Source organism: Rhyacophila brunnea, unplaced genomic scaffold, assembly GCF_057557595.1.
Source record: "Rhyacophila brunnea isolate RB1 unplaced genomic scaffold, BYU_Rbru_1.0 scaffold_22, whole genome shotgun sequence".
NCBI lineage: Eukaryota > Metazoa > Arthropoda > Insecta > Trichoptera > Rhyacophilidae > Rhyacophila > Rhyacophila brunnea.
This window is the reverse complement of record NW_028232882.1, coordinates 14,186,133-14,205,205: the sequence shown is the minus strand read 5'-3', so window position 1 is coordinate 14,205,205 and position 19,073 is coordinate 14,186,133. Positions and strand designations below refer to the sequence as shown.

At 34.5% G+C, this 19,073-nt stretch overlaps 1 protein-coding gene across 1 annotated transcript in view; it reads left to right on the top strand.

Moving 5' to 3' along the window:
* wge (BAH domain and coiled-coil containing protein winged eye) overlaps positions 1-19,073 on the top strand; it is a 242,205-nt gene that overhangs the window by 153,133 nt on the left and 69,999 nt on the right. The window contains exon 4 of the mRNA XM_085949795.1: positions 14,307-14,408. Within this exon, the coding sequence (XP_085805921.1) occupies positions 14,307-14,408 (102 nt within the window). The remainder of the gene's footprint in view (positions 1-14,306; positions 14,409-19,073) is intronic.

Sequence of the window (19,073 nt, the reverse complement as noted above, 5' to 3'; positions counted from 1 at the left end):
GCCGTTCCATCTCACTACTGTCGGAATAATCTACGAAGAATAGTATCTTCCTGTAGATTTTTGAAATGTTAAAAATGTATATAAAATTTATACTGAAAATTTGGATTCTTTGAATGAATCCACTAATGTCGTGATTCGGAATGTTTTCAGAAACGTATTTAATAGAAAGTAAGTTCAACTTGGGTTTTCATCTACCAAAAAAGATAATAGTGTTCTTTTTGCGAGAAAGTAACAAATATGTCTGGTGACGAGAGACTTCGGCTAATTGAAACGGATACTTATAAATGTCCCCTTACCGTAAAGGATAAATGCAAGGAGATGTTCTTTAATGATCTGGCCAAAAGTAAAAATCACAATGATGTTTTGTGCGCAAGTTTTGACCTCGAGAAGGTGCTAAACACTCCCTAGTCGAAATACGCATACTATAATGAAAGTATCTACGAAAGTGGAACAAATAATGGATACTGCTTTTTATGGGGTGAAACTGATGGTAAACGTGGCAGTAATGAGATCTCCGCAATAATACACAAATCTTTGGACAGGACTGACAAAGCGGGAAAAAATCAAGGAATTATTATACTGTGATTGGTCAGAATAAGAACCGGGCAACACTGGGTATGCTATCTTATTTTATGAAAAATTCAACTTTCATTGAATTGATAGAAATACATTTTCTATTACCAGTGGGTCTATTCTGTATTTATCGACCGCTAAAGTGATAAATATTATCAAACTTAGGGTAGGTTTGTATTATAGAATTAGCACTTATTGTAATAATTACAATACGTTGATTGTAATTGTTGCAATAAGTACTAACACTTTTATATAAACCTACCCTAAGTTTGATAATATCTATCACTTTAGCGGTCGATAACTATAGAATAAACCCACTGGTCGTACTACGACGCCGGTCGATTCCATTCGTGCGACAATTGAGTCATTTATATTCAGAGTAGTTTGGGTACTATCAGAATGACCCACCATCATTTCCAACGCTAGGTCCATCATGTCATATGCAGAATTCCGTGACTGGAAATCTTTCGCTGCTACTTGCATTCCTTCAAAGTTCAAAATTAAATTTGGTGAATTACGAAAGGCATAATTTAAAAAACTTACCAAATATTGTACCTACTCTGGTGACAGTAGGACTAAACTGTTAGACCTAGAAAATGTCATCAGATCCCGATCAAGTGCTGTGATGCTTTAAGCGCAGCCACCCTTGCTGTATAGTGCTAAATCACCAATATCGGAGATCGAGTATAACGATCTTAAAAGTCTCTGTGTTAGATGTAACATCCCTCAGAGATGACGGATGAGTTTATGAAACTGCCACATGGATTATCAGTGGAAGATACTTTACCGAAATCCGATCAGGAAAATGTGAATGAGGATAATACAGCGATTACTGCTTAAAAAATGTGGGACAATATTTTTTTTGTAAAACTTAATAGTTGATTACAATTTTATTTTTTCATAATTAGTAGGTCCCCATATTTAATTATGTACGAGTAGATACGTACCTATATCATTTTGAAAAATAACAATACCTGTGGGTCTATTCTACACTTATCGAACACTAAATTGATAAATAGTATCAAACTTAGGGTAGTTTTGTATCAAAATATTAGCACTTATTGTAACAATTACACGAAGCCGGTTTTTATTGTTGCAATAAGTGCGATATTTTAACAGCAGCAAGATAGGTGCTGTTAAAATATAGCACTTATTGCAACAATAAAAACCGGCTTCGTGTAATTGTTACAATAAGTGCTAATATTTTGATACAAACCTACCCTAGGTTTGATAATATTTTTCACTTTATCACTTTAGCGGTCGATAAGCATAGAATAGACCCACTGATAATATTAATAATATAAGCGAAACCTTAAAAATACCAATCATTTATTTTTATTTTACCTATATGTGATTAAGTATCTACAAGCAAAAATATTAATTTAAAAAGTCGAAGTATTTTTAATTTATTTAACAACTCCCCATTTCGTAAAATAAATGGGTACTTATGTTATTTATTTTAATACTTAATTAGTAATGCCCTGTCATGATAATTAGCAAGAAATTTATAAATAAAAACGACTACGCCAAATAGCGTAAGCGACATGCCTGGAAAAAATATCGCGTCATAGACATAAGCAAAACAGCATTACCGCCACTATCTCGAAAACTAAAAGCACTAATGCAATTGTTTTATAATTTCCGTATAGGCAGTAACCAATTATTATTAACCACATTAACAGAATTAATTTTTGGAACTAATTACGGAAATAATTAAAAAAAAACCTTCTCCTCTAAAATTTATGAATTGTCGCTTACGTTGTTCTGCCGATTAAGGGTCGATATATTTTATTACGAATGGTCTGAAACAATTTGAGAAATTTATGTTAGCATTTATATTAAGCCGTCTTCTCATTTGTTTACTCGTATATTGATAAAATAAAGCAAACATTCATCAGTCAATTTCAATACACTGCTAGCAACGTTCCCTCTAATTTTTCTATTGTGTGTGTGCGGATCATCAATTCACGCATTTGAGCAGTGGCGTAAATAGGGTTGGTGTCACCCGTCAGCCGGTGTGGTAAATTTACACCCCCCCCCCCCCCCACAAACAAACACATACAATTTTTCATTAAAACTTATATTGTTAAGGTAGGTATCTATTTATTAATTTCAGCGATTTTATATAATAATAACACTAACAACGATAATTTTTGAAGTACCTACTTATATAAAAAAATAGGAAATAAAGAAAAAAAGTAAAACGCCCGATACAAAAGCCAATTTGTTGCATTTAGAAAATTTGCGGCGTCATACTGTCAACGTGAAAATGTTTTTACTTCCTTAGATAATTCATAATTATCAGCTTTGTATGAGCCACCAAATTTTTTAATTTTGCTTATGTGTTCCTTTCTTTCATGGCCACTCTTGACTAGTCATATAAATTCGGTTAAAGCACACTTGAGTGCATGGCAACCTCAGTTTGGGTAACTGCTCCTGAGACATTCTCAGTTATAAAAAAGCAATTAGACGAAATAATGTTCGCGCTTACGTAGTAGGTAGGTACAAGTTAATTTTCCTGAATCATCTTATATGAAAAGACATACATATCCTGAAAAACTATCGCGTTTGATATATTATATGCATTGAATTCTATTACCATTACTTCAAGTGAATGTGAACGCGAATTTTCGCAAATGAATCTAATTATTACCCCAATAAGCAGTGGCGCACCCAGGATTTAATATTGGGGGGGGGCCAAAGGAGGAGAATGTAAATTAGTCCCATAGGCTCTTTTTCTTCTTCACAGCCTAATTTATCGTTTATCGGTCTTTTGTCTATTGCACTCGGTGTACCTACACCATGGTCCCCACATCCTGAAACGGGCCCTCAGGCTAGGATATTTGGCGGGCCCCCTACCTACCGCTAAAATTAAAGGCAGTATGAAACACTACATTAACGTTTTTCAAATTGTGTTTTAGTTCAAATTAAGGGTACTTATACAGTGAATTATTGACGATTTTTAATACATCTACTTTAATAATGGAGCTGTCGAGTATCGACACGTAATAATCAAAAAATATATTGCACAATTATATAAGTAATTGAAAATGTTCATGGCCATGAAGTGTAATAGCGCCGCAGGCGACTTTTTCTACTATTAAAGCTACTTTATGATGTGTGTTTATCTCACTTATCTGGTCAACCCGACACGCCGGGCCCCCCACAACCCGGGCCCCCAGACTAGAGCCCTGTCAGCCCTCCCCAGCCCTCCCCAGCCATGACCAACACCACTCCTGAATTAAGTTGGACACCGAGAATTTTTTGACAGTTCATTAGGGATTGGGTTTCTAAAATTTTGTTTGTTTTTTTCGATTTTTCCAAATTTTTGTGTTAGAAATTAAAATCTAAGAAATTTTTCTAAAAAGGGTGCTGGAGAATTATTACAAATCATTTTTTTGCCGTGTTTTTATTTGTCTAAGCCCTTAGATTATGTCTAAGCCCAAAGGTATAGTTTATTGGCTTTCAATTTCAATGTTTAAAATCATTCTGATAATTTTCATGTTTGGGGGATGCCAGGGCCCCTCGATCCAGGGCATATCGACTTGGACACTAAAGACGTACCTATTGCGTAACGATTAGGTGGCCAATCGACATAATTAGCATACTATTTAAAAGTGGTAATTAAAAAGCAATTATCTAATCAGCAGTCAATGTGTTAAGTAATTAACATACCTACTTAATATATATTCATCGAAAATAAAATTGATACAATGTTTGTAAGTAGCTACATAAAAAAAAAAAATACTTATAAAATATCTGCAAACTAAATAATGTCAAAATTAATTATAAAATTAATTTGGGATATACCTATTCAGATTTAAATAATTAGATAATATTTGTATAAGTAATCAGAAGTATTTACCTACCAAAAATAATCTCGACTGGCATATTTATACCTAGTCACAAATCAAAACTGGCGCAACGTTGCTTTTTTGCGATGGTCCGAGACCACAGAAAAGAAAAAAAAATATTTCTGAGTTCCCTGTCCAGCCAATTCAGCCAGCATTGATGGCAGCTAGCATTGATATATTACTAGGTAGGTACCTGCACGACTGACAGATGCTTTCCAAATAAACCCTGCAGTGTGCCTGCCTACATTTATTATTATTACCTACGTTTTGTGAATGCCAGAAAAAATAAATTATCAACACATTCGACGTACTGTTTTGAGTCCGGTCTATTCTATTCAGATGTTAGGTATATTTTCTTATGATGAGAATAAATTATTATTGTCAATGTTTTGGGTATATTTAATTATTTTCAAATCACCAAACCGGCTGTCATCTTCGGATTGTTCTAATAATGTATTGATAATATTTATATTTTTACTTAGGTAACCTAATCATTATTTTCTAAAAATGTGTTGTAAAATAGTCTATGACGCCATTTTTATGGAGATCGTGTGTATGGTCTAATGATTCCATACCTAATTAATTATCTTCATTACTATGAGAATGTCAATAATTCACAGATTGTTATCACATATAAATATCATTACACAATATTATTATATGTATATATTTTTTTAATATTACTATAAAATCCAAATTCTAATACAATCCAATCCATTCCAATTAAACTCACATAAGTAATTATTATAAGGTACTAACTACCAGGTCGATGGTCCACGTATATTTTTATAATAATCTGACAAAATATAAAAAAGTCCGATTGAAATAAAATGCAAAAAATATATATACCATTGTTTAAATAATAACTGTAATTATATCACCTGTTTTTAGATTTTTTATTAATATATAATTACAGTGACATCTAGATAAGATGCCTCGAAGATTCATTCAAATTGGATTGTAATTGGAATTAGATTCTGATATAATTTTGACCTATATGCTTTGTAATTCGGGGAATAGATGGCTCTATAAAAACGAAACTTTTGATGACATCCCCCTTAAGAAGGTAGCCTTTGAATAATCGCATAGGTAGAAGGTACATAACCCATTTATCTACGCAACCAGCTCATGTAAAATTGAAAGAAATCAAGTCTAAAATTAGTCTTGTTTTTACTTGCACGTCAGGTGTCTTATTGAGTGTTTCTCGCCAACCAACGTCAAAAGTACCACGTTTACGTGACGTACAGTACCAACGTAGTACGTACCCACCTGCTACTCACCCACCTATTATTAGCTTTTGTCCGTTTTTGTTCCATATAAGTATATTATTATTGTTTTATCTATTCGAATATTCGTGTCACTCTATTTTACGTTCGTGTCTGCTCTATTATAAATGACGATGCCATGCAATCGTCAAAATGACGTCTACTATGCCTTTCTTGCACGATGATTTTTTTCTTCAGGCCTTAGGTAGACACTTGCAAGCTGGAAATTCTCCTAACAGTTATAATAAAATAATATTAACACAAGCGTAATACTTAAATCATATAAAAATTCGGTACTGTTCGGTTAAAGCGGATACAGCGGAAAACGCACTTTGAAAATAGCCGATAAACTGGATTATTTATTAGGTTAACCTAACCAAACCTAACCTAACCTAACCTAACCTAACCCAACCTAACCTAACCTAAACTAACCCAAACCAACAAATAATCCAGTTTATCGGCTATTTTCAAAATGCGTTTTCCGCTGTATCCGCTTTAACCGAACAGTACCAAAATTCTACATATTATATTTAAATAAAAGCATACTTTGACCAGGTAGCTTGCAGTGGAGAAGGGTGGAGGTAGGCTGTTAAGATCTGACATAAACAGTGCCAGTGACTTCTCGTGGGGGTAGGCAGATTGAGCATTGCTTGGGGGCGGCAGTTACTTGAAGGGCGGCAAATCGAGAAGAATCATTTAGAAATAGCTACTTAAACTTAGTAATAACGAAAATATCTTTCCATTAAAAAAATCAGCTGACTATTTGGATTTGTTTCAAACCAACTTATTTAACATAAAAGGTTTAACATTTTCTGTAATTTTTGTGTCGCGTTCGCGATATCTAGTTTACTTCCGTTGCCCTTCGACGCCCATGGTGACGAGAAACAACACGTGCATAGTTGATACAAAATACTGTATAAAAAAATAATCTTCATATAAGTATAAAAGTAGCTATTATTTTCATGAATGAGATAGGACGCAACATTAGCGCCGCTGGCACTGGCGAAAATAAATTCACGTCAACGGAATCCACCATCAAAAATGTAGTAAATGTAAGTAGGTAGGTATATAATATTCCCAATTTCTGGCTTAATTTGCTGTCTCTTAGCAACGAATAATCTGCTTACTCCCACGGGACGTCACTGTTTTTAATATTGTTGAATGTTGAACGTTTTGTTTTGCGAAATCTAATTCGGTATTATTTTTTTTTAAATCAACAATTAATTAATTATTTATGAGAAATACGAACCTCTTTTAGATTTTGACAGGTTACCTACAATTTTCTGATGAACCGGTTACATGATTTGCGTCCAAGAAAATGGCTACCTAGTCCAAGCTACCAGTGGCGAATTGTGGAGGTAGGCTGTTAAGATCCGCCATAAATGGAGCACACTAAACTTTGTCAGTTAGGTATACCTACGTAATGGTTTGGTTTGGTGGGGCCATTACCTCCAAAGTAATTCATCGTACCTTCGTTCTGATCATGTTTTAATATAAATTGATGAAAGCTTTATAGTTTATTTTTGTGTAACTATTAAATTGGTAGGTGACTAAATTTAATTAAATAATATAGGTACTATAATTTATTAAAAGAATAGAAAGACCTCCTGCTGTAATATTTATTCAGAGTTCACAGAGATTGGCAGTAGGAGCTATTTAGATAAAACTCTATTTTCCATCCCCTTCATTCGGGTCTAGGACGATTTGGCACCGCGAACTGGCCTCCGCCGATTGGCCTCCGGTAATTGGCCGCCGGTACAATCGGACGCCAGCCCAATTGGACGCCGACCCAATTCGACGCCGACCCAATTGGCCTCCGGGAGGATTGGACGCCGCACAGTTGAATTAAATGCGCAAAGGAATAGACGTGCGTTACGATTTGTTGGAGTAAATAAGCAAGTCAGTTTAATATGCTTCTATCTTCTCAGTAGTCGTACCTTATACATTTCGCGCTTGACACATTTTTAATATAGATTGAGAATAATTATTATGCCTTATGATGTTTATTAAAAGAAAATAATTCTTCCCTCGTTAAAACTTAAAGATGTGCATATCAATTAATTTATTGTCTATACATGGGTACTTATTTATATTTACAACAAATATTAAAAATAATGTTAGATGTTAGAATGAAAATTACATTATATTTCAGCGTTTTATCGACTTAATATTACAATAAAGCTTAAACATGTACCTATATTATTATGCATACATGCGTATTTTAAGATAGTATGAAATTACAAACAAAATATTAAGTAAGTTATCTGCTAAGTATAAATGTTTCAGTAGTTTGATTGATAAATTACTGTACTGGGTGCCGGACGAAATCCCGAAGGCCGAAATCCTATCGACATAAAATAATACAAAAAAATCGGTGTGTGTACTTATGTACGCGCGTTAAAAGTTATACTTCTATGGTGTACCAAAACAAAAACAAAACTTGTGATAAACTAGATTCTTTGACTAACTCTTAATTATTATCTTATTAAATAAAACACACTCATGAAAAAGGACCGTTTATTGGAACGCCGTTGGTTTATTTCTATACACTTATAACTTATAAGTATTACTAAATTATATAATTATCGTTGTTTTTATTTTTAAAGTAACAATTGCCACTATGGCGTTTAATAGTTTGTTTACGTAAGGAATGGCAAATGGCTAACAATAATAAATTCGCTGCATAGGCAACGGAACAATTCTAAACTATAATATTATACTGTATAATCGTCTCGATTGGAGTATCATACTGTGGCTCAATGGTAGTGCGTTCGGCTGATAACCGAACAATCGGTGGTTCGAATCCAATCGAGTGCGTTTCTTTTCGTGTAAAAAAATAAATTATGTGTTACATCTCACACGCCAAAAATACACTCTGATCTGATTTCCCAAACGCGCCAAAAGAAGTATAACTTCAAAAACAAAGCTAAAACAATACGGACATTATACAAAAAAATATGTGATGAGTTATTTATGTTCACAATAAGTCGCCTTATTTTTTTAAAATGCAATAAAATTGGTTTTCGACGACCAGGTCGAACAGCTCGATGGGCCCAACAGCTGGTTGGACCGACTTAAGCATTTCTTCCCTCGGAGCACATCCTCAGACTTTCCCAGAGGACAGCATACTTTCAATCTGATGAGAGACCGCCGTCTTTTGAACTCATTAATTTTAAAGTTTTGTATACCAGTACCTATTCTGTGTTAGTGTGCGTTTGCCATTGCTGAGTGTCTGAAGATCCCGAAAGGCGAAATTCAGGTTCAAAAAAATAGCATAAAAAACAGATCAGTTAGAACACATTACATATATGGTAATTAGATATCAGTGGCGAAGGGTGACTTTTGGAAAGAGGCAGGCTGTGGAGATCTGATAAAAGAACACACTTGTCAGGTATACTTACGAGAAATAAGAAGATAATACGATATTACTACTAATGAATAGGTAGGTAGGTACACCCTAATGACAACGACACACTAATTTAACGAAACTTCAAAAACTCACTGACGACATAAAATTAAGCGATTGGTTTAAATGATGTACGTATTTTTTCAAAACATTTATACACATCAAAAGTCATTAGATTTAAGTTCTTTTTATTTTTAAAAACAGTCTATACTTATTAATATTCGATTAAACACAATAGAATTTATTTTTAGAAATTATCTAATTGTTAATTATTTAGTTTTAAGCTCTGCGATCGGAGCTTACCTTAGTTCATAGAATTCGATAGACTGGGCCATATGAAAAAGAATGAGAATTATTTGAAACATAATCCGACCTTTATTTACGTCAAGACAGATGGCGCGCTGTGGTATATTTTTTAAAACCTTTGCAGATTGTTATATTATTATCTGTGTAATACATTCCTACACATACGGCATCTCTCATCGGCAAAATAAATTAGTTTATAGAATATATTATAATCAAGTGATTTTATAAATAAGTCAATATGCAATTAAAAAATATTTTTCTTAAGAAGGTAGGCTTCAAATAATCGCCTAGTATGGAGCCTTTGCCACTGTTAGATATTATGTTGTTTGAGTTTTTAATGTTACTTTGATGTAATCTGCATTGTCTTTTGGAGATGGTTTCATGGATTCCAATACTTTATTTTATAAAACAAAACGATCAAATAACAATAGCTTATGTTGTCGAACCTGTAACTTGAACATAGGCAGTGTTGGTGTTGAACAGAGAATGTTCGCTATCAATAACGAGAATGTTAAAAATAAATATATTGAAAAATAACAATTCTCGCAGTCGACAGGAGAGGGATTTTATTATTCTCCGAGCGGGATTATTTATTGCGAGATTAGTTCGTATCGGGTTGCTTCCTCTGACACTCACTGCGTGTCCTATATGTACTATATCCTACAAATAGGTGGGCGACACTAAGGCACGTTTCAGACGGAACACCGGTGTCGCGCTCGATATAATATATGAGGCCTTTGTATTCGAATAAAGGAGCCTTTGTATTATGTTTATGAACGCCCCAGAGCTAATGAATCAACGTATAATTTCGCGTTATAAATTAGAACATAAAACTGGCTGCGGTAATAAAAAGTAGTGTATCGGCGGCTTGAGAATGTAGCGGCCGACGGAAAAGTGTACCGGACACGTGTTGACTCATTAGCTCTGGGGCGTTCATAAACATAATACAAAGGCCCCTTTATTCGAATACAAAGGCCTCCTATATTATATCGAGCGCGACACCGGTGTCCCGTCTGAAACGGGCCTAACTTTACAAACATGCTAACTGCCTATTTCTAGACTGAGGAGTGCGGTGACTTTTGTCAGTGGGCATACTGCAGGACAAAATACATATTGATATAGATACATTAGGTTATGGCCCCCAAATCTTGAAACGGGCCCCCAGGCTAGTTTCTTTGGCTGGTCCCCATATCTATCGCTAAGCTTAATACTTTGGACGCGGAAGACGCACCCGGCGCGTAATGACCAGGCGGCCGATCGATGTAATTAACGTGCATTTTAAAGGTGCTAATTAAAAAATCATTATCTACTCAGCAGCGAATGAGTTAAAGGGAGTGTGAAGCTCTAGCTAGAGTAACATTTTCCAAATGATTATTGAAGTAAAATTAAGGATATTCAGTCTGTTTTTAGCTATTTCAAAAATTTCATCGCACAACCACATCTTTTAAAATATTATGGTAAAATAGCGCCGCAGGCGACTTTTCTTGCTATTAAAGGACGTTTGCGAAATGTGTTTATCTCACTTATCTGGTCGACTCGCTCCCCCCTTGAACTCGGGCCCCCAGGTTAGAGCCCTATCAGCTCTCCCCTTTGGGGGCCACGCATTAGGTACCTACTATAGATATTGTCTACTTGGGCCCCTAAGGGTTTTGAAACTTTCACATTCTTGAAACAATGTGTAAGTTTTAGAGGTACTTATTCGTTTTTTCTTTCTTAATACCGAATTGCACAATACGTGCAGAAATATTCGATTAGTATTAGTCATAACTAAGTATTAGCACACTATCGACCACCGCATCATTGTTTCGTTTTTACTGTACCTATTGCGCATTTTCTTATTCTCTTACAGAACATATTCATAAATAGAATTCAGATAGTATATCTATATACCCCAATACACAACATTTTGAAGCAGGGTTTTGAATGTGTCTTACGAAAATGAAACACACATTATAGACGTGCAATACTGTGTATTGTAACCTTCAAGTACAGGCGGCTCTCGTGGTGCAATGCGTAAAGCGCTGGCCTTCCACCCGAGAGTTCTGGGTTCTTTATGATTGTTCAAAATTACTAACAACCAAATTGTACGAAAAAGCAAGGACATGATTATTAAAAATTCTAAAAAAAATAATCTTCAAATTCACCAATATAGAATGATCGTCTGTTGCATAAACCAAGAACAGTACCTACTTGTCAGAACGAAGGACAAGTTTAGAATGACGTATTCTTGATACGTGTTTAAGTTTATCACATATTCTTCCATACTCGAGATCACCTGCCTGTTACTCCATACCTGTTTGGTATTTCAGTTCCCATTAATTCTGTGTTCCCTGGTGATGATTGATTATCTACATTCTATAATAATATATAAACACACAGGTACTAGACATTCCAGAAAATGTACTAGAACTTACAGGATTGCAGATTTGAATGTAAAAGTGGCTGATAATGTTAAATTTGATGTCGTATTTCGCATTTACTATCAAGTTTCTTTAAGGACTTTAGCACGCAAACTTCTCTACTTGATTCTAGTCAAATGAAAATTATGCCGGCTGAGAAATATGCCTTATTGAAAACCATTCGTCTACCCGCATCGGGTTTTCCTCGGCCTATGAAACCACCTTGTAAAAACTCTGAAAAATTATTTGTAGCGCAAGGCTGGCTCGCATGTTATTGAGTAGTAAAGGTGTTGCGTCTCTCGAAAAAGGTTGGGAACCCGTGATCTACCTAAATAAAACGTAGGTAACGCTCGGGCATTCTCGGATATAATAAAAAAAATAGCTATGTATTGATAATAATTTTCATTTCATTTTTGCCATGTCAGGGTTAAATCTGGCCGACCGATTACCGCAACACGTAGTAAATTCAAACTCGAGCTTTTTTCGTTATGCAAATTGTCTTTTTGCTTTTTGGCTTATGCAAATGTCTTGCATATTATAATTATTTTATCTCGCCGGCTTGTGTATAGATTTTGTACGCATCCAATGTTTGTTTACGTCCGATTGATCGTTAGGATGGCTGGACCCGCCTATAAACATTCATAAGTAATGTTTGTTTAAACGAGTTTTGGTTGTCTTCTAGTTTTTCTTGGAAATGGTCGACATCAATATCATTTAAATTTCAAATAGTAAAGCATTGACAAAATTGTATGCCCAGGGAACACAGAAATTATAATTTGATATGTCCTCACTCATAGTACCTACTTAGTTACAGCAGCGATTTCCTTTGACGCAGATGACAGTTCAACAGCTCAAATCCGTCTTACAATAATTATTAAATTATACCAAAATCTTACATTTTTGATAACTGGCGTCAGTGCAACACAAAAATTTGCAAGTTTTCGAGGCACTTGTTTTCATAACATTTGAATAAACCTATTTATGATTCTTTCGAATAATATAAGTATATTATTGTTATGTGGATATAATGTTTATATTTTACATATATGTTTATTTATCCAAATTTCATGCTTTTTTTTTGATTTACTTTGAAATTCGATCGATCAACATAAATTACTAAATAATGACTTAAAAACTACATTCTTGACCATATAAAATAAATCAATCCAATGAATATTTATCTTGTCACGAAAATAGTAATAAAAAACCACAATACAAATCTATTTTGTTGGTGAAAAATCAATATCAAAAAATCACAAAATAATTACATATTATCGTGTATTTTCACACCTCATACGTTTGCATCGCTAATAGTTAGATTATGCTGGGCTCATACGTGTAGATATTGCTGCTACGTACCTAGTTACATCCACCAAACTTTGTGAGTTTGTCTATCCATCGGGTTTTAGGGCGTCCAGTGCCCGTCAGGTAGAAATGACGGTGTTTGTCCAACGGTTATCCATTCGCCGAGCGACATGTCCAGCCAATTGCTATTTCAGCTACTTAGCGCCTCTATCACATCGCGTACTCTTTTCTGCTTCCTTATCCGTTGGATTCGCGTGTAATCTTTCCGCGTTATGCCCAACATCCATTTATTTTAATTATATGAATTATTGCAATATTTTTTAACGATCGAAAGCGATTATTGCGCTCGCTTTTAATTGTTTATTAACATTTTGAAACTATATTCGCCTGCAGCGCTATTAAGTAGGCATCTAACTTTGAATGATTCCGAATAAAATCTTAATGTGTTATTGCCACAATTGTTCATCACTTGGTTCGGTATTCATATATTATTATTTTGTATCTTATACCTATTCGTCAATATGGCATACTTACCTACATCTGTGATTGTGGTCCTGTTGATTGAAGTTAATAATATATTATTATATTATAGAGATACAGACGAACTTGGTTATTACGAGGAAGATGGCACCGACTGAATTTGCTCGTTATAAGCATTACTCGTTATATCGTTATAAGTACCTATTTCATTTTTCGCGCCACGTTCTATTTAAGCATAGAACATAAAAAAAATCTAAAAACCATCGTAAAAATCCCCGAAACAAGCATGGCATTCATAAACTACAAAAGAAGTTGTTTATTTTTTTTTACATGCAATTTCAACCATATGCGTGGATACTTTTTCAATGTTGTCGGCGAAAACACCAATTAGTGTCATGAATGTAATCCGATCCCGGCGGCATCGGTCTAGTCGGTCGGATTTTATTGCTTAGGGTCGAAAATGTTGTTTTTAAACAAGCGACACATTAACAGTTTTGCTCGGTATATCCGAGAAGTCGCTAGTTATAAAAGTGAATAATTGTATGGATAAAATCATAAACTAAAATGTCAACGAATGTTTCCTCATTAGGTACATCCGAGATCTCGCTATTTCGGTGATCGTAATAACCAAGTTCGACTGTATGTACCTACATATAACTAGGTATGTTCACAAATACATACTTATAGTTTTCTAATTTCATTTTTTTTTATTTTGCAGGTGTGGGGAGGTTTGGTGTGTACTCGGTGTTCCCTACAGGTAACCACGCGCCATCCGGTGGCCAAAGGTTCACGACGACTAGCGCGACGCACTTTCATAAAGGTAATTATACAATTAAGTTCATTAATATCATTTAGCTCCGTCGTTGATTCTACAATGACTAGTGCACAAAACCGTTAAGGGGGAGGGACCAAAACTTCTATAAAGTATTTAATGTGAAGTAAATAAAGTAAATATTTTTTTTACTAATACTGGCACCATAATACCTAAGTAGGTAAATAGAGGTTAGGGTAGTGGTATTCAAAGTGTGCCCCTAGACTCGGGTCTAGGACGATTTGGCACCGGACAACTGGACGCCACGGAATTCGAAAATAAATAGACGTTAGGTACTTATAAGTACTTTAAAAAAAATATTCAATATTATTATTTATACTTTAATGATTATGTTATGATTTAATAGTTGGTAAGAATGTAAATATGCAGACGTAAATAATGATTTAATCGTGCATATGTTTAAGTTCCAACGAAAAAAGAGTTTTTTATTTAATATAAATCCTTAAGCATGGTAATTCTCAATCCGCGATAAAGAATACATTATGTTAAGAGTAAAATGAATTCAAACTACTAAGTAGTAGATAGAAACTGATTAAAATACCTCGTCTATACGTGTCTACGACAGTGCGGCGTCCGATTGTCCGGAGGCCAGTCGTCCCATTCCCCCTAGACTCATTTCAGACTATCTAATGTTTTTTTCAAGTGATAATAAAATTTAAACTTCTCTTCCTTATCACTACGGCGCCATTTGGATTTATTTTGCTTTCAAAAACCCATTTTTGTTCTTTAATTTATGTGTTTATAGATTGCCACAGAGAAAATCCCCTGAATCAATTATTGAAACCTCAGAAAACCTATAAAAAATCTCCAATAAACGTTTCCCATTCACTGCGTCCAACGCAACTGGTGCGTTGCCCAGCAGGTGGCCATTAGATATAATTAGCATGTCATTTAAATGTGGTAATCAAATATGAATTAAAAGGTCCGCAGCGAATGGAAAATGCGCGGCTTAAAAATCTTTAGAAAAGGTTTTAAATTTGATTCTGATCAATAAAATGATGTAGATTTTGAAAATATTCAACATGTACGTTAGTAGGTACGGTTCCATGAATATACAGAACATGATAAATCAGAACATGTCAACCGTTGACGCGCCGCCGGTTACCGATCACTGATTTACGCCTTGATTTTTAAAGCTGCAATAATAAAGACTGCAAATAAAATCCTCTCATGCGTTCGTCGTCATGTATGTATAAATTTAATACACACGCATATTATATAATTTCAATGTTCATACACTAGGAATGCTAACAGTCATCAAACAAATTTATCGTTTTGATTGTTGACCACCATTCTGCTTTCCAGTGATATTAAAATTCTTTCAACTGACTTGCTGGTAAGTGGCCTACTAAATAGTTGAACACTTACACGTTTTTTCTAAGAAATCACTAATATCATTATTTGTCAGCTATTACGTATACATAATATGAGTCCTATGACCATATACGAATACTGTAATTTAAATTTATTATTATTCACTGTACATAACGTACCCACACGTGACACCGTGAGACAGCAACATCGAGTGCGTTTTAATAAAATTTCTCATCCTCAGAGTAATAAAATAATATAATGAGAGTGGGTATTGTTCGGCAAAATGAAGCCGTGTTTCTCGCGTATAACGCACAGTAGAACCTCAATTTTATTATTATTAACTTAACTATGAAACGTTATACCATCATGTTGCTTCCCAGTACGGCTACCAAATTTGAACACAATATAGTTAACCATCTTCTACACAAAATTAACTAAAAATAATTACCATTATCATTCAAATCAATGTTTACCAGCGTCGTTTCCAAAAATATTTAGTTTAGTTCAGCCGTAACAGCAGTAACTTTTTAACCGGACAAAACAGAACGTGACAAAACATAACATAACAAAACAGAACAGTGACAAAACAGAACATGACAAAACAGCATTTGACAAAACAGAACCATGAGAAAACAGAACATGATAAAACAGAACAGCCAAACAGCCAGGGGAAAAATAAAACATTCATTTTTGTGGGAATCTATTTATTAATTAAATACTTATAAAACTTAAGTTTATAAACGAAATATATATAAATATTTAATATTTTTCAATTTTTAAATGACTATCAACTTACTGTTTATTAGGTCTATTGACATCTCCCGTCAAGTCGCGAGCGAAGAGATGCTTCCTCCTCGCTCAGTATGCTGGTGTTTCGTCACCGTCCTGTCATTTGGGACTTGAGAGTGAACAAAATAACACCGGAGTGGTTGAAAACGACGATTTTTATTTATTTGGTGCTACATTTTTAATATTTTTACGGAGGACGAGTTTGACACGGGTTCATAGTTTTGATGTCTGGGAGCGTCTGCTGCGCGGGAAAATCGTTCGCTGTCAGTGGGTACAAAATGCGGCGTTGCGTTGTTTGACATTCGGATAAACAACGTTGCCACGTTTTTTTTTTTCGTAATCATCAACCATTACTATGCGTCGGTTTGAAAATGGTTCAGGCCTCTTTAGACCTCCAGAGAAGACATCCCCAAATGGAGACCATTCGGGGGTGTAACACTATATACATTTTTTTTTTTACATAATCGATATTTTGATGCTTTTTATAATAAAAACGTATATAAAACGATCAGGAGTGATGTTAAAATAATTATTAGTAAACTTTTGTGTATTGCGAAGAAGAAAAAGAGTCGCATCGAAAGAGAGCTGATACATTATTTAAACACGCGTTTCCGCCATGACAGGTACGTCACTGAGAAGTCTTCCATATGCGACTCCAGGGACTTCCGGTTATTGACGAGATCTTGTTGACGGACAGTTAGCGCTCAAACTTGACGTTTTCCTCTGAAGGTAGACTTGATTTGATTAGGGATTTTATTAAAATATTTAAAAAAAAAATGTGTGTTTTATAATATTGAAAGTGTCGTGTACCTAAATGTCCTAATTTTACTAAATAGTGCTGTTGATAAATTACGTAGTTAATGCAAACATATTATTTAAATAATATAGGTATTTTATGAATTAATTGGTTGGGGAGCCCGGTTGAGAAACGCTTGTTTAGATCATGCATAGAAAATTTGCGGCCTTTTGGATGAATTTATAGTTTTCATTTTTTTAATGTTACTAAGTTGAGAACCAGAGGTTGTAGAAAATTCTCGAGAAATAATTTGGAAAGCCCGGCGTCGAAATTCTTAAATTTCTTAATGATTTTTTTTTTTTTGGAATTGGATTGGAAGAACTAAGAACGTTTTTGATTTTGTGATTTTAAACGGAATTTCTCGGTGAAAAATTATTTTTTGCCGAAAGACCTAACGAATTAAAAAATGATATAGGCTGAATCAAATGAAAAACAAATCACGAATTCTCGAGAGAAAAAAATTAATTTCGAAAATTCTTGAATGTAGAGATCTGACAAAAGTCAAGAAATCATAAGATCTCTAGTAGGTACCTTGACATCTAGGTACCAGTAGATACGGGTGGAGGTTAGGCTGTTAAGATCCTCCATAAATAATGCACATTAAACTCTGTTAGTCGTGAGTATTTGTTTTTATTGAACTTAGACTACAATTTACAGATGGTATTGGTTAGATTTAAAAAATCAATTAAACCCTGCCTAAACCAAGCCATACTTAATAGATTTGGTATATTTTGGCGATACGATAAAATTGTGCACACTGTTTCATTCATACTTATTTGTTTTCGTTGGATTAAGAATACTTCATTTAGCTTCATTAAGCCCTGCCAACCAAACTATATTTAAATTAAAAATATGATCTCAAAATATTCTTCTATCAACAAAATATCTAAAATTATGTATGATTTAATTGCATAATTTTAGATATTTTATAGATAGACGAGTATTTTTTTTACTATTATCGATTATGGGTTGGTATTCGCAGGGTTCAAGTGAATTTAAAAACTAACTAACACCATCTGTAAATAAATTGCAGTCTTATTTCAATGAAAACAAATACATATGACGGACAAATTTTAGTGTTCTCTATTTATGGCGGATCTTAACAGCCTATCTCCACCCTTCGTCACTGCTATCTACTTACTAGGAGTTGGATTTTTTACTTTGGACTTTGATGCTATCATCGACGCGGCTTTATCTTGGTAAGTAGTAGAAAATCGAAACAGTCCTGACCTATCTTTTTATTTGCCAAACTAATCTCTATCACATGTAGGTACTCCTCATATCTAGTCGTAGAGTGCAACATATCCACTTGACTGACCCCCATTTCGACTGACAATTACTGCATACACATATATAAGGTACATACTTAGTTGCATGCGATGATATTATCGATCGGCGAATTGCAGGGGGGCGGCGACCCCCTGGATTTACGCATTGGTTGTCGGTTGTTAGGCCACCCCAACCGGAGTCCCAACAGCTGATTCAATCCTATTGTCAATGCTTGCACTCTGCATGAATACAGTCAAAGCTCAAATTATAGTAGAGTAAAGTAAAATCCTAACTCAAAGCGTCTACGATGGCGTGGTTGATAGAGTGACCTTCTCTCAAGCCGTGGGTCGTAACGTCATTCCCGCGACTAGATAAAAAAATTCAAATCGCTTTTCAAAATGCGTTTGATCCAGTACAAAGAACTAGCGGGTTTGACGAGTAACGGAAAATTAAGATTTTTTAATATTCTACCCTACTTATAGTGT